The following is a 14,365-nucleotide window of genomic DNA, read 5'->3' as shown; positions in this document are numbered from 1 at the left end:
TCATTTTGAAAGGACACCTAAGATCTGGCTAGAGCCCCATTTTTCTAAGTCTAACAAAACACCTAGTGAGCTCACTTAGTTACTATTGTCCCAGTTGCAAACTGAGAAGTGTACTGAAATCACAAAGGTGGGAAAAGTCCCTTCCCTTCTGTCCAGTACATATGCTCTGATTATTTGGAGAGCAGTGTATGCTGACTAGCTTTCTATGTTCCAGAATTATGCTGACACCTGAGCTAAAACTGACATTACCTTAAAAAAAAGTAACCATTACAAGTAATCATGGAATGCTACCAGAGGGAGGGACAGAACCTAGAGATAGGATGGGTAATAACTATTGTTTGTGGAGTGCTCTGTCCAAGGCACTTTGCTGAGTCTTGTGCCCGAATTATCCATTTAATTTCCCAGCCACTGAAGAGGTAAGTACTACTTCATTCCCGTTTTATAGATGAACAAATTGGGGAGTGTAAGGTCACGTGCTTAGTGTCAAAGCGAGGCTTTAAAGTTGAGTCTTTTTGCCTCCAGAGTCCAAGCCCTGAAATCACTTTGCTTTAGAGAGAGTTTTAGGAAATCAGAACTGAAGGAGCAGGGAGAGAGTGACTTTAGGAACTAAGGAGCAACACTCATGGGTGTGCATAACTGGACATTCACCCAGTCTCACGTGACAAGGTTAAAGCCCGGAAAACCACAGCCCATGACTCTCCTCCCTATGGCTCCCAATCTCAAAGCCCTTTTACTGCTAATGCAGATGTTTCTATCTTGAACATTCTCCCCACCACCCCTTTTAGGTCTCTGCAAAAACACCCTTCTCTCAGCCTACTCTGACACTCATTTCAAGAGCAGCCTTCCTGCCTTCTCTGCCAAGTCACTGTCTGTCTGTTTCCTTCATGGCCCTTATTGCTGCCTGAAACTACCCAGGTTATTTTTACAGTTATTTGTTTGTCATCTTTCTCCCCATTAGCATCTCTGCCTCTGAAAGGCAGCCTCTTGCTGTCTTCTCCACATTATCCCATCAATGCCCAGCACAGAGCAGGCATTCATGAAATACTTGTTGAACCACATACTCATTTTATGACTTGACTTTTTTTTACCCACGAACCATGTGCCCAATACTACAAACCAATAATAATTAGCATCGTAGAGTCTCTCTTCTCCCATTTCCCCCTACCTCCACTTCCAGGGAAGGTCTGAGATAGAAAGGTACATCTAATGTCCATCTAGGAAAGGTATTAAATAGATAGTAGTTAGTAAATTGTGAAGGTACCAAAGAATCTTTATGAATTTTCCTTGAAATGTGAAATGTGTAAGGATCATATTTTATTAAACTAGGAGTACATATATTTTGCACATCTTGCAGTCTGGATTATGCAACCTTGACCAAGATGCCCATCACCATCTGGTGGCTAAATCCCTAAATTGCAGCACCATGTTTTAAGGGATGAATATACCTCATGAAAGTTGAAAATATAAGCAGAACATCATAAAATGACAGCAGATACCACATTCTCCTAAAGATTAACTTCTGCACACCTTGGCTGCTAAGTCACAGTGTCCAAAAGTGCTCCCCTCCTTTTCACTACTTTCAAGATAATTAGACATCCATTTCCTTTGTAATTTAGAGGGTGCTTAAATTCTTAACTTGCTAAATATATAAGACAATTTGAATTCAAACTATTTCTAGTAAATGGCTGTATCTACAGCAATGAGGAGAACACAAAACATGTTACCTTTTGAAAAATGGTTTGATTCCCTCAATTGGCAAATCAGCTGAGCCTTAACAATGGTTCTGGGTACTGTGAGATATGCTAAAGAAATGTAAACCTAATAAAAATATTAATATACTGCATATCCTCTGTCTCATAAGTAGATAAAGATCTTGTTAGGGAGGAGAAGCTTACATTAAAAGCAGTGACCAATGCAGGGTAGTATCTAACCGACGACAAAATTATGTGGCATTTTTTTAAAGCACTACATTGACTAGAGAATACACTGGACCTTTAGGAATTAGGAAAGACTAATAGAGGAGTTAAGGCAATGTTATCCAGGGGGTATACCCCTAAACAGGAGTGTAGAAGGCAAGTTCAACACAGCGTACTCAAGGGACTATGAAGAGAGAGGAGCTAGGCTGGACCAGGCCCTGCACTGCTGAGTAGCGGGAACACTGCTGTCCAGGCAAGGCCAGGTTGCCAAAACTGGGCACAGCAGTTTGGGCTCATCTCCTAGACCTTCGCTGTCCAGTACAGCAGCCAGCGGACACAGGTGGTGGTTCAACACATGAAATGTGGCTCGTCCAAATTGATGGGCTGTAAGTATAAAATACGCATGAGACTTTAAAGAAAATTCCTCATTAACAATTTTAAATGAATTATATGTTGAAGTGAAATTATTTGGGTTCTATGAGATTGAATAAAATATGAAAATTAACTTCACCCATTTCTTTTCACTGTTTTTTAATGCAACTGGTAGAAAATTTTAAATTACCCATGTGACTTATGTTATATTTCTATTCGTCAGTACCATGAGAGATAAAAAGAAGTTGTGGTAAGTTTTTAACAAAGAGAAGGAAGAGATAAGAAGTGATGAATGCCTATAATCTAGAAATGCAGCTGGGAGAAGCAGGGCAGAGGTTGCTTTCCTGAATACATTTTCCAGAGCGGTGCCTTGTCAACAATTTCTTTTAAGGCAACATGTTGACATGGCAGTAGTTCATGACTTTTTTTTTTATTTGAAAAAGAGGAAGCAGTTTGAAAGCAAGGCTGTGAAACAGAGAAAATAGCCATTGGGTGGTCCCTTTCCTTTTATATAACCACCCACCAACAGTGAAGACCCTCCCCCGACTCCTGTCCCTCCTTTTGTACCTGGCTGACCACCCCCTACATTCACCCTCAGACACCCTACCATGCTTTTTCCCACTAATACTAGATCCTAGCTGTGGCTGTCTGAATTTTCTCTCTATCACCACTGACAAGTGGTGGTTTAACATCTGTGTGGATGCCGCCAATGACAGGGAGCTCAGCACCTTATGAGGACCCCTGTTCCATTTACTCAGTATTATTACCAAAAATTATACTTAATTCCCATCCTTTCCTCCATAACAATGCTTACAGAGAGGGCTAGAGCTCCTGAACCCTTGATTTCTAGTAACTGGAGGGGCATGTCTCTTTCATGAGAACGAGAGTGGTATAGCTCATTGCTGTGCAGACCTTTTCAAAAATGAGTAAGTTAGTTAAATAAGAGAAAGCATTTTGCAACAGTGATCACTCCCAAGAGGCCTCTAGCTTAGGGGACACAGCCAATGTGCCAACTGATAGGAACCCTAAGCTAGTAAGTCCATTTCAAAATTAAACCAAAACACACTCCTTCCTTCTCTCTTCCTCCTCTCTTCACTCACTGTCTCTTTTCTTCTCTAGCTTCCTTTTCCCATTGTTCTTCCTACTTGGAATTTCCCTCTATCCCCTACTTTCTCTTTTATTTTATTTTTTCAGTTAAGGATTTACTTTCCCAACATCCAGTCTTGCCTTCACCGCACTTCCAGTCACACTGGCTCTGGGGTTAGAGGGGACACTGCTGCTTCCCTCATGACCACCTTATGGTGTGCCATGGAGGGTTAGATGTAATGAGATGGTAAGTTTCACCCTGACTTTGAAATGTGTGCCCTTCACAAAGTCAAACTGTGAGACATGTGTGTGGACACGTTTTAAACAATCATTCCCAACAGTTGAGTAACGCACGTGGTCTCATTATCTTTGGGCCTCATTTGCAAGCTCGGAGATGTTAATGATTTGGCCAAAGTCCCCAGCTTGAAAATGGCAAAACTGAGACTTGAGCCTTAGTCTTGAGCCAGCAGTGTGTTTCCTGCCGCATTTTCTAGGTAAAGGGTCATTTGGTCGTCTTCAACTAATCCTAATTTCTTTAAAGAACCCAAATAGAATAAGATCAGCTACTTAGTTGGGCTTATCAATTGTCATTTAGGAAATGTTCTTGTCCTTTGGTATTAGGGCCCAATTTCCTCATCCTTGGGGAAAATTTTGGAACCTGAAGTCTCAATTCCTAATAAAGGGTGCTGCAGAAGTCAGGTGTTTTCAATAAGAACACTGACTATTGAAGAGTTGGTACAAGTGCTAAGTGGAGACACGTGGTTCCATGCCATGAAGCTCTCAGCTGATTGTTAACACTTTGTTGCTCTTTATCCTTTATGATCCTGCAGTGGTTCTCAACCTTCCTAATGCCGTGAACCTTTAATGCAGTCCAAAGGGACTGCAACCCACAGGCTGCGAACCGCTGCTTGAGGGGGAGAAAACCAAAACCTGACCCAAGCAAACTCAGGACCAATGTCTGACTTTAAGCAGATCTTAAGTCCGTGTTTTCAAAGTGTGATCTCCAGACCCGCAGCATCAGCATCACCAGGAACTTGCTAGAAATGCAAATTCTCGGCCTCTGCCCCAGACCCAGTGAATTAGAAACTTTGAGAACTGGACACAGCAATCTTGTTTTAATAAGCCTTTCGGGTAACTCTGACAATGAGGTTTGAGATTTAAACCATCAAGAGAACTATATTTGAACATTCCAGTGGGTGGTAGTGTGATGAGAAGCCTGGAATCTCTGCATATATGTGTCCCATAAGTGTTGCAAAAAGACATATATTCTTTTTTTTTTTTTTTTTTGAGACGGAGCCTCAAGCTATCCCCCTGGGTAGAGTGCCATGGCATCACGCTCACAGCAACTTCCAACTCCTGGGCTAAAGCGAGTCTCCTGCCTCAGCCTCCCAAGTAGCTGGGACCACAGGCGCCCGTCACAACGCCTGGCCATTTTTTGGTTGCAGCCATCATTGTTGTTTGGCGGGCCCGGGCTGGGGATTTGAACCCACCACCTTAGGTGTATGTGGCTGGCGCCCTAGCCGCTTGAGCCACAGGCGCCGAGCCAAGACATATATTCTTAAGTTGTGTTTTGTAATTAGATTAGAAGTGCTTAGAATTTGCTTGGTTCTCATATAAAATATCCTGAAGCTTATTAGAGAAGAAAGGATTGCTAATGTTCAATAAAGTAATGGGTCTTGTCAATAGTAGACAAGAAGCCACTGTGGAAAGAGACTTTACCTGCCAGCGAGCCAACTTTAGACCCACTGTCAGTCCCAGTATGTAAACCGGAGCCATCTGTTCTCCTGTTTCCAGCCAGAAATCTTTACTCTTCTGACATGTAATCCTGCCCCTAAAGGAAAGAGAAGGCAAAGTGAGCAGAATGTGTAGTTTTGCCAGCTCTCTAGCTTTAACGCAGCGAAGAAGGGATGAAAACACTTTAGGAGATAATAGGACTTGGGGAGAGCATTGTGCCATGTGCCATTTTCATTTTTCCCCCCGTGACAGTCATTGATTAGCAATATCATTTTGCTATATTGGGGGGCACAAAAAGTAGCCTCTGTTCACTGGAAATAAGGATTCACAGTGCTAGTCTGTGATACACCCCCAGAGAACAGGGATGACACAGACTCCTTCTTCCTATTTTTGTCACAAGGACATTTAATGAATACTTTTCCTGCCTGGAATTAGGGAAGTTCCCGTCTGCTCTGAGGCTCAGCTCTCCATATGCCCTCACTTGTGAGTGAGGCTTGACACGTGAGGAAAGTCACTAGTATGACTCCCATGATTTGAGGAGACAGCTGAGAGACTTCCCTGCCGTGGACCTTTTCATCACAGGAGCATGATCCTACCTCCAGTGATGGGCTAAGTCCAAATCAGAGATGCCTGCGCTCTCTCTGGCCTCAGCCTTCAGCTTCCTGACAGTGAACCTGGGCAAGGCAGCCCTGCTATCTTATTTTCATAGTGTTGCCAACTGACCTTTTGGGAAAAGGACCCTTGCCAGTAGTATAAATGTGTTTTAAATATCCCCACGGGCAACCCCCCTGCTAAATGCAGATGCCCTCCATCCATCCCCAAACAGGAACAATCTGCCATGTAAAGCCAAAAGCCAAAGAAGTTTTGGCTTTTCCAGGTACCAGTAAAACTAAACTGAACAGTGGGAACTAGTGTCAAATAGGCAAAGGGTCCCTTTATTGTTCCCCACTGCTGGGCTGGTACAGCTTGGGAAGGCCCCCAGTTTGTGGATCTCAGGCCTCAGGGGCCAAGGGTTCCACAGCATCCCATTGGGGCTGCTTCTGACCTTGGAAATGCTGGCTGCACCAGGGAGGGCTCTGCTTGGCCCCTCATGAGCCTCTGCCTGCTTCTTTCTAGATCACACGGCAGCAATATCAGAATGCACTCACTGCCTGCCACATGGACAGCTCGCCCCAGTCCCCTGACATGGAAGCCTTCACCGACGGAGACTCCACCAAGGCCCCCACGACTCGGGGTACACCCTTGACCCCCAAGGATGACCCTGCCATCACACTCCTAAGCAACAGGAACAGTCTGCCGTGTAAGTCAGTTGAACAGAGGAGCTGGGCTAGTGTGGGGTAAGGACAACCCAGCCTCCTCCCCCACCCCTGCCCAGAGCAGATTTTTTGCACCTCACAGAGCCCTGGGTCTTCTTCAAAGCAGAAAGGTAATGCGTTCACTGTCCTCCCCAGGCAGCCGTTCGGATGGGCTGAGAAGCCCTGGTGAGGTAGTGTACCTGAGGATGGAGGAGATGGCCTTCACCCAAGAGGAAATGACTGACTTCGAGGAGCCCAGCACACAGCAGCTCTCACTGTCACCGGCAGCTGTGCCCATGAGAGCAGGTCAGAGAGGGAGGACTAGGTCCAGAGGAGCGAGGGGGATCATCATCCTTGGGCACTGGGGTTGGCAGGGTGAGCTGGGTGCGGGGAGCCCTGGAACCTCAACCCTCTATTAAACTTCCCATCTTCTTACACGCCTGGAAAAGGAAACTAACATTTACTGAGCACTTACCATGCACCAGGCTCCATCTAACTCATTCTCTCAGGAAAACTGTGTAGGGCGGGGTTAGGAGCTGGATTTCTGCCTGGATTCAGAGCCTGGCTCCTTTATTTAGGGGCTGTGCAATTTTAGGCACATCTTAACCTAAGACTCAGTTTCTTTATCAGAAACATAAGTTTCTTTGTATTAATAGATATAAATCATGGTAGCTATCATAAAGTAGCTTTGATTATAAATGAGATAACACATAAAGGTCACATCACAGTGTTTGGTAGCATGCTCTGTAAATATTAGTTATTATTAGACCTACCTCACAAATTAGGAAACTGAAATCACTTTTACTGGCAGGGCTCTTCCCTTCTTCTGGGCCCCAGAGACCAAAGGTAGTCTGTAGGACTTTTCTTAAGGTCTCAGATCATGTCAGCTCTCTCAGAGACATTGAACATGTCCTCCTTGTCAGTGGTATTGCTCAAAGTTTCCAGGGTCCCAGAAGTCCTGAGATCCCCTGTGATTGTCTCACTAAGGTAAACTTACCCAAGATTTCAGCAGCCCTCTATGCTCACTCCTATACCAACAACTCCCCGACCTGAACTTTCAGACCAGCTCCACAGTATGAGGCCCCTCAAGTCCAATGCAATGACCTTAACAAATACCCCTGGATTGTTAAGGTCAATGAGACAATACGTTTGAACTTGTGGCTAACTCAGAAAATGTGGGACACACATAGTCACCATTCCAGGATCTGAATTTAGAACTGTTCTAAATTCCCCACGCACACCAAATTTAGTAGCTAATGCATGTAGCAAGAAAATGTAGCAAAGGAATAAGAATGGAGACAATGGGATAGTCTTTGGAGAGCATCTAGTCCACACTCCTTATGTGATCCATGAGGGCCTTCAAGACCTAGAGAAGGGAATGACTTGCCCAAGTCCAGATACTGTGTTCGAAGCAGACTCAGCCTCGTGGCTTTTGGTGCAGTGTAGTTTCCAACCTGGCACTTTGCCTTCTTGGTTAGGTTCTTTTTGCATTGGTGGTAAGGCTTGGCCTCCTTCTGGGCCCTAAGACTCTGTGGTCTTCTGAATCCTCACTGAATTCTGTGCTTAGTTGTTATAGAGACCTGTGGCTTTCCAGGGTTTGTGCAAAGAGAGGAAAGATACATCCCCAGCTGTCTCAAATGCACTTTTTGTTTGGCAAAGACATTGGATGGAGAATATATTGTTGTCTTCCACTCTCTCTTGTCAGTGTTTGAGGAGAGGGAATCACTACTGAATTTTCATGGATTATTGGATTCCTGATCCATCTCTTTGTTTCCTTTGTAGCAGTAAAATACTTCTTGCTAATTTATTAGAGCCAACACCTCCTGGACATCTTCCCTTGTTATGCTCACCCCTGCCTTGGCTCTTGTCTTAAACTTTCACTGGCTGAGGGATATTACCCAAAATCACCCTGCCTTGATCGCTGAGTTTATAGGTTGAAAAACTTTAGACCTCTCTTCTTTCTTTTCTCTCAGCATCAGATAGTGAATGTTGTAACATCAACCTAGATACAGAGACCAGCCCTTTCAGTAGCGACTTTGAAGAAACCATGGGCAAGAAGCTGCTGAGAACCTTGAGTGAGTAGCTAGCTCTTCACTATGAAAGCTACTCTTCCACCCGTTAGTAGGGAAAGCATATTAGGATCTTCTTCCCAGAGGAAGAACCACTCACTACTTTTGGAAACCCCAGTGAGGTGCAATCATGGAAATCCTCAGTCAGGCTTGAGCCAGTCCTGCATGCACCCTTAATAGTTTGGGGATCTATCCCATTCAAGTAGTTGGTCTTCTAGGACAGGAGTCTTCAAGCCATGCCCATGGGTCAATTCTGACCTCCCTCCTCCATCTGTTTTTGTAAATAAATATTTATTGGATCATAGGCAGATCCATTTGTTATCTATGGCCACAATAGCAGAGTTAAGTATTTTTGATAGAGACCATGTGGCCCACAAACCCATAACGTATATTATCTATTCCTTTAAGGAAATTATTTGTGTCCGGGAAACTCAATAGGAAAGAGAGCAATATCCTCCACTCCACCGATGGAGGTCAGTGAGAGAGAGAACAAGGTGCAAATATTCCTTCCGAAAAACAGCAGACTCCTATTCCATCCTGGAGACCAATTATGTAATTATCCCCACCTTCCCCAATGCAGAAGGGAGGTTGCCTCATAACTAGAGGATATAGGTTTGTGGGAATGGCTCCCAGCTACGCCCACCACCCTGGCTCATGGGACATCAAAGATGATGAGATCAAATCTCTCTCAGAGCGTATCTGGCGGTCAGAGTGGCTGGGGCCCTCAGGGGTAGGGAAGGGCACGATCTTGAGGTGTGATATGAGCTTTACCCAACAATCACCTCCAGGAAATGTCAGTTCCACGCACTAGCCTGGGTTTGTGACTTTTCAGGGACGTCATCCATGTGGAAGGTGCATCCTAATCCTTCAAGATGTAAACACAGCAATATCAGCGCCAGGATCCAATGCAGATTAGTTTCAGCCAAGCTGTCAAGGGCTTTGTCTCTATTTCTGCTTGTGCTTGGAAGAGAGCTCAGACCATGGAGGGAGGAGGAACGCCCTCCCAATCTTATAGGTTGATACTTACAAACTTTTTCTTTTCAGGTGGTCAAAAAAGGAAGAGGTCACCAGATGGAGAGAAAACCTCTGAGGAAAACTCCAATTTAACGCCGCTGATCACATGACAGCAAAGCCAGCATTTTCTGGCTGTATGCGATTCCAGAGCTTTGGGGGAGAACCCACCCTCCCATCATCTGCTTCCCCTCAAGGCCTCCTACAGGTGACAGAACGTTCTGCCTTCCTTTCCACCTCTTCACCCCTAGCTGTCGATTTGGCAGATTTTCCCTTGTTGCCTCCAGTTTAACTCAGAGCCTTGCCGTGGTCATAACAGAAGGAAGTGCCTCTAATGCTAGAAATGGTCTTGTCCACAGCACAGTATAGGACTGGAGAAGAGAGGACCCCCAAGCTGACAGTGCCACTCTGGGACCCCTGATGCCATCCATGTCCTGGAACTCACCATTCTTTCCTCCAGAACAAATGACATCTTTCTATCATATTTCATGCTTAGCTTAGCTCAGAAGGTGCCACTGGCAGACAGGCATATGGGAAGCTGGAATAGCAGGTACGAAGATTTGTTCAGGGATGGACTGAGAATTCCTCCAGAACTTCAGAGCAGTGGGACTCAGCCACGTTGACATGTGACTGACGTTATACCACAGAAAACTGTCAGTAACTAGTTTCTTGTTGGTTTAGAGTTCCAGCACCCTGGGGAAGTACAAGTCTCAGCTAGAATGGAAAGAATGTGAGATGGAACCTCAAGTCACTGTTTTTCCCAGGGACAGATCTCTTTCGGCTCCTAATCAATGCTTATTAATCAGTCGGTAAATCTGCTCTGGAAAGGGAGTGAGGAACAGACAAACCCAAGTGGGAGCCAGAGATGGAACTTCAGGTTTTAAGTGCAAATCAAAGCAAAACCAAAACAAAACAAAGAAACAAAAACCCTTACATGGAAAAATTCTAAGCCGTTAAAAGAAAGTTTAGCCATGACAAACCAAAGAGTGCCCAGGTCAGCCAAGAAAGATGCATACTCTCATGGGACTTCAGTGTGCACTACACAGGAACGTTGAAAAGTCATACTTTTTCATTCATCTGTGACCCCTCCCCCTTACCACACCCTGGCAGATCAGCTGAGTGTACTTTATTCCAAGAACTTACTGGATCTCTGGTTTTTCTATTCGCTGTTGAGGCAGGTGCAATTCCGTGCATAACCATGAGATGGCAGAAAGACTGCACATACCTACTTCCAAGAATAAAAGAGTTCTAATCAGGAACCACAGCCAGCCTTAGGGAAATCTTGGAAGTAAATGAAGTTTGTCTCGGACATCTGTCTCCCTTTCTATCTCCCACCCTTTGGATGCCCTCAGTCAGTCAGGTACCCAGTGATCGAATGCTGTCTGCTGAATCTCCAAAAAAACATTCCTAAAGGTTTCCCTGTGGTATATAAACCTTCCCTTCCCTTCTTCCAAAACCATCACTTCCACCTCCCCACACCCATTCAATCAATAATCACATGGAGAGGTTGTGGACTGATAATTCCTCTGGGTTATTTGCATCTCAAAAGAAAATGCATACCCACAGGAATCTTGAACTCAGGGGTTCTTAACTTGGGGTCCATCACCCCAGGGGGTCCGTAGTTGGACTTCAGAGGGTCTGTGAAACCACTAAAACAGAATTTAGTGTATGTATTCTTGTGTTTTCCAGAGCGTTAAAGCTTTCATAAGATTCTCAAAAGTCTCAGACCTACAAAGGATTTTTAAAAACCACTATTTTAAATAGTGGAACTTTCAGCCCAGAGTTTCTGCAATGCAGAGTAAAGTGAATACTGGGCAGTTTGAGACAGATTTTTAATTATGAGTGGTCTTCCCAAGTGGCCATCAGCCAATGGGGGAGACTGACACCCACCAAGAAGTGGGAATCCTCAGAAATTCTTGGCACATTCTAGATATTGTACAACCTATACCCCCACATAACTCACCCCACTTTCCCCAAACCAGAGCAGGTGTTGCAGACAGGAGGGCCACAGCATGTGGGAGCAGGCTCTGGAACTAGAGATGCCTTCTCCAACAATGTATTACTGACTTCGCTGTACCCTTGCCTGGCCGGACCTGGCCTGAGGCTTAGCAGTGCATGATTTCTGGTAGGTAACTTCACAGCAACCCTTCCCGACACCTGATCTTTCCTGGTAGGAATAGACAGTGTCAGCCCTCGGTGTTCAGTGCCTCAGTCCCGATCCAGTAAATGGTGAGTCTTGAGCAAGAACTGCCATCATACAGTCTTCTTGCTCAGCTGGCCACTGGCCCGGGGCAGGAGGAGGGCTGCCTGGCTAGTCTTCCTTTCCTTACCCCTTAGGCCACGGAGCTCAGGCCACTGCTATTGCATTACATCCATCCCTTTGCAGAATCCCTAAGGAGTCTGTCACCATTCCCTTCCCTGTACCCCCCTCCCTTTGCTTGCCCCAGCAAAGATTTTCTTCAGGTAAAACAAAAAAAGTTTTAAAAAAAAAAGGATTTTAAAATAAAGCATTTATGAAGGCTTAATAATTGTAAATAATTTTTAAATAAAATGAAAATGCCTTTCCTGGAATGTCACTGTTTTCCTTTCTCTAGAATCTCAAAAGTTCAAAGATGCTTCATTGGAGATGCAGGTTGGGTGATGCAGATGGGTAATTACATCACCTGTTGCCCACCTGTGTGAAGAGGCTTGCCTCTCAAGTCCAGGCATGAGGCTGAAGTAAGGTTACAGCAAAGTCCTGACTTGGGAGGCTAGATGGGTAAGATTTTGTGGACGCAACAGGAGAAGTAAAACCCAAACAAGAACCTGGAGTGTGCATGAAGACAAGGAGCCCCGAGACCAAGGTTTTGAGAAGGGATGGCATTTCTTACACCCATGTGACAGGTGAAGAACTATACAGGGTGCCATCCAAGTCCAAAGTCTTAGAGGCTGGACCCAGAAAAGCCCATGAGATAATGTGCTGTTCACACTGGCTTGCTTCTGCAGACCCTTCAGAAAGGAGTCAAAGTGGCATTACTCCAGAAGTTTCCAGTCAGAGGCTAAGGAGAACATGGGATTGGGGATTATTGGTCAGTTTTAAGCCAGTACAGGAGGGAGGGAGCACCCAGACAGATGGGAAGCTGTGTTAGGCATTGAATGTCTGAAGGAAGCCTAGAATCTGACACCTACTACTAATTTCTCAAACCAGCAAATAGGACAGTGATGGATGCAGGTGGCTTAAGATTCTTCCTCAGGAACCTCAATAAGGCTATTCATTTCTTTAATGATAATTCCTATTTTGTTGAGGGCTTTATGTGCCAAGTATTATGGTAAGTATCCATTAGCTCATTTCTTCCTCAAAACTAGGTGGTATTACTAAAAGGTTGGATGACTTGGGTGATTCAAGGGATCACCTCTATGGTTTATCTTACAAAGGTACAAGTGAATCTTTCTAAAAGTAGAATATAAACGTCTCAACACAAGAACTAAGAAAATGACATGAAGGTTATGTTAACCAGTTTGATGAAAATATTTCAAATTGTATATGAAAACACCACACTGTACCCCATGATTGCATTAATGTACACAGCTATCACTTAATTAAAAAAAAAAAAGGTTGGATGACTTGCTCAAAGTCACACAGTTGGGAATTGGCAGGGCCTGGAGGTCTGATTGAACAGGCAAAATCTGTGAAACCTCTGTCTTAACCTCTTAAGTTCACGGTGAATATCTGCATATTAGAGGCCCTTGAAGAGAGTCCTATGGCTTTCCCCAAACTTACAGAGAGCCCTTTTCACATAAACACTCACGGGAATAATATCGTGGGGACCACACTATACAAAGTATCTGTAAAAATAGAATTAAGAGGGCTCGGCGCCTATAGCTCAACCGGCTAAGGCGCCAGCCACGTACACCTAAGGTGGCGGGTTCGAATCCCCAGCCCGGACCCGCCAAACAACAATGACGGCTGCAACCAAAAAATAGCCGGGCGTTGTGGCGGGCGCCTGTGGTCCCAGCTACTTGGGAGGCGGAGGCAGGAGACTCGCTTGAGCCCAGGAGTTGGAGGTTGCTGTGAGCTGTAATGCCACGGCACTCTACCCAGGGGGACAGCTTGAGGCTCTGTCTCAAAAAAAAAAAAAATAGAATTAAGAGGACCAAATTCCCATCAAGACTGGAGTTTTGTTTTTTGGCTTTTGTTTGTTTAGCTACAGCTGCTAAAGTGGGAAACACTGTGGCTTTTTTAAAATACCAAACAGTTTAGTATTGGTATTGGCATTTAGGTTTAAAGACATGTTTAATGGTTTTAGCACCCTCTAAAGCAGTGGTTCTCGACCTATGGGTTGCAACCCACAGCAACTGTATTAAAGGGCCACGGCATTAGGAAGGTTGAGACCCGAACCACTGCTCTAAGAGAAAAATTAAATTGCAATTTGTCCTAATAGGAGAAATTAAATACTAAGAAATAAGATTTTTCAGGTAGGATTGTGGTTTTTTGGAGAGCCACATATCACTGATAGATCAGATCTTTTTTGCCTCGAAGAACCAACTTTTCCCCTTGTGGCGGTACCATCAGCCTTTTGGTGAATGCATGATTTAAAACTATGCAGAGAACGGAGGACTGACAGAAGGCAGAATCAACTTCTATTTTGGCTGCCTCCCTTACAACCATCTTTCTTTCTTTGTTTATTGAGACAGAATTTCACTTTGTCACCCTTGGTAGAGTGCTGTAGCATCACAGCTCACAGCAACCTCAAACTCTTGAGCTCAAGCGATTCTCTTGCTTCAGCTCCCCTAGCAGCTGGGACTACAGGTGCCCGCCACAACACCTGGCTATTTTTTTTGTTTGTTTAGCAGGTGTGGCTGGGTTCCAATACACCAGCCCCAGAGCATGTGGCTGGCTGGT

General features: G+C 44.7%; 1 protein-coding gene across 1 annotated transcript in view; it reads left to right on the top strand.

Moving 5' to 3' along the window:
• CNNM1 (cyclin and CBS domain divalent metal cation transport mediator 1) overlaps positions 1-10,422 on the top strand; it is a 55,880-nt gene extending 45,458 nt beyond the window's left edge. Inside the window, exons 9-12 of the mRNA XM_012803609.2 lie at positions 6,225-6,408; positions 6,560-6,709; positions 8,377-8,478; positions 9,517-10,422. Coding sequence (XP_012659063.2) covers positions 6,225-6,408; positions 6,560-6,709; positions 8,377-8,478; positions 9,517-9,596 — 516 coding nt within the window. The 3' untranslated portion in view covers positions 9,597-10,422. The remainder of the gene's footprint in view (positions 1-6,224; positions 6,409-6,559; positions 6,710-8,376; positions 8,479-9,516) is intronic.
• The last annotated feature ends 3,943 nt before the right edge of the window (positions 10,423-14,365 follow it).

The sequence above is a fragment of the Otolemur garnettii genome, unplaced genomic scaffold, assembly GCF_000181295.1.
Source record: "Otolemur garnettii isolate 467f Iridium unplaced genomic scaffold, OtoGar3 scaffold00021, whole genome shotgun sequence".
Lineage (NCBI taxonomy): Eukaryota > Metazoa > Chordata > Mammalia > Primates > Galagidae > Otolemur > Otolemur garnettii.
Note: the sequence above shows the minus strand (reverse complement) of the source record. Positions and strands in the feature narration are given on the sequence as shown.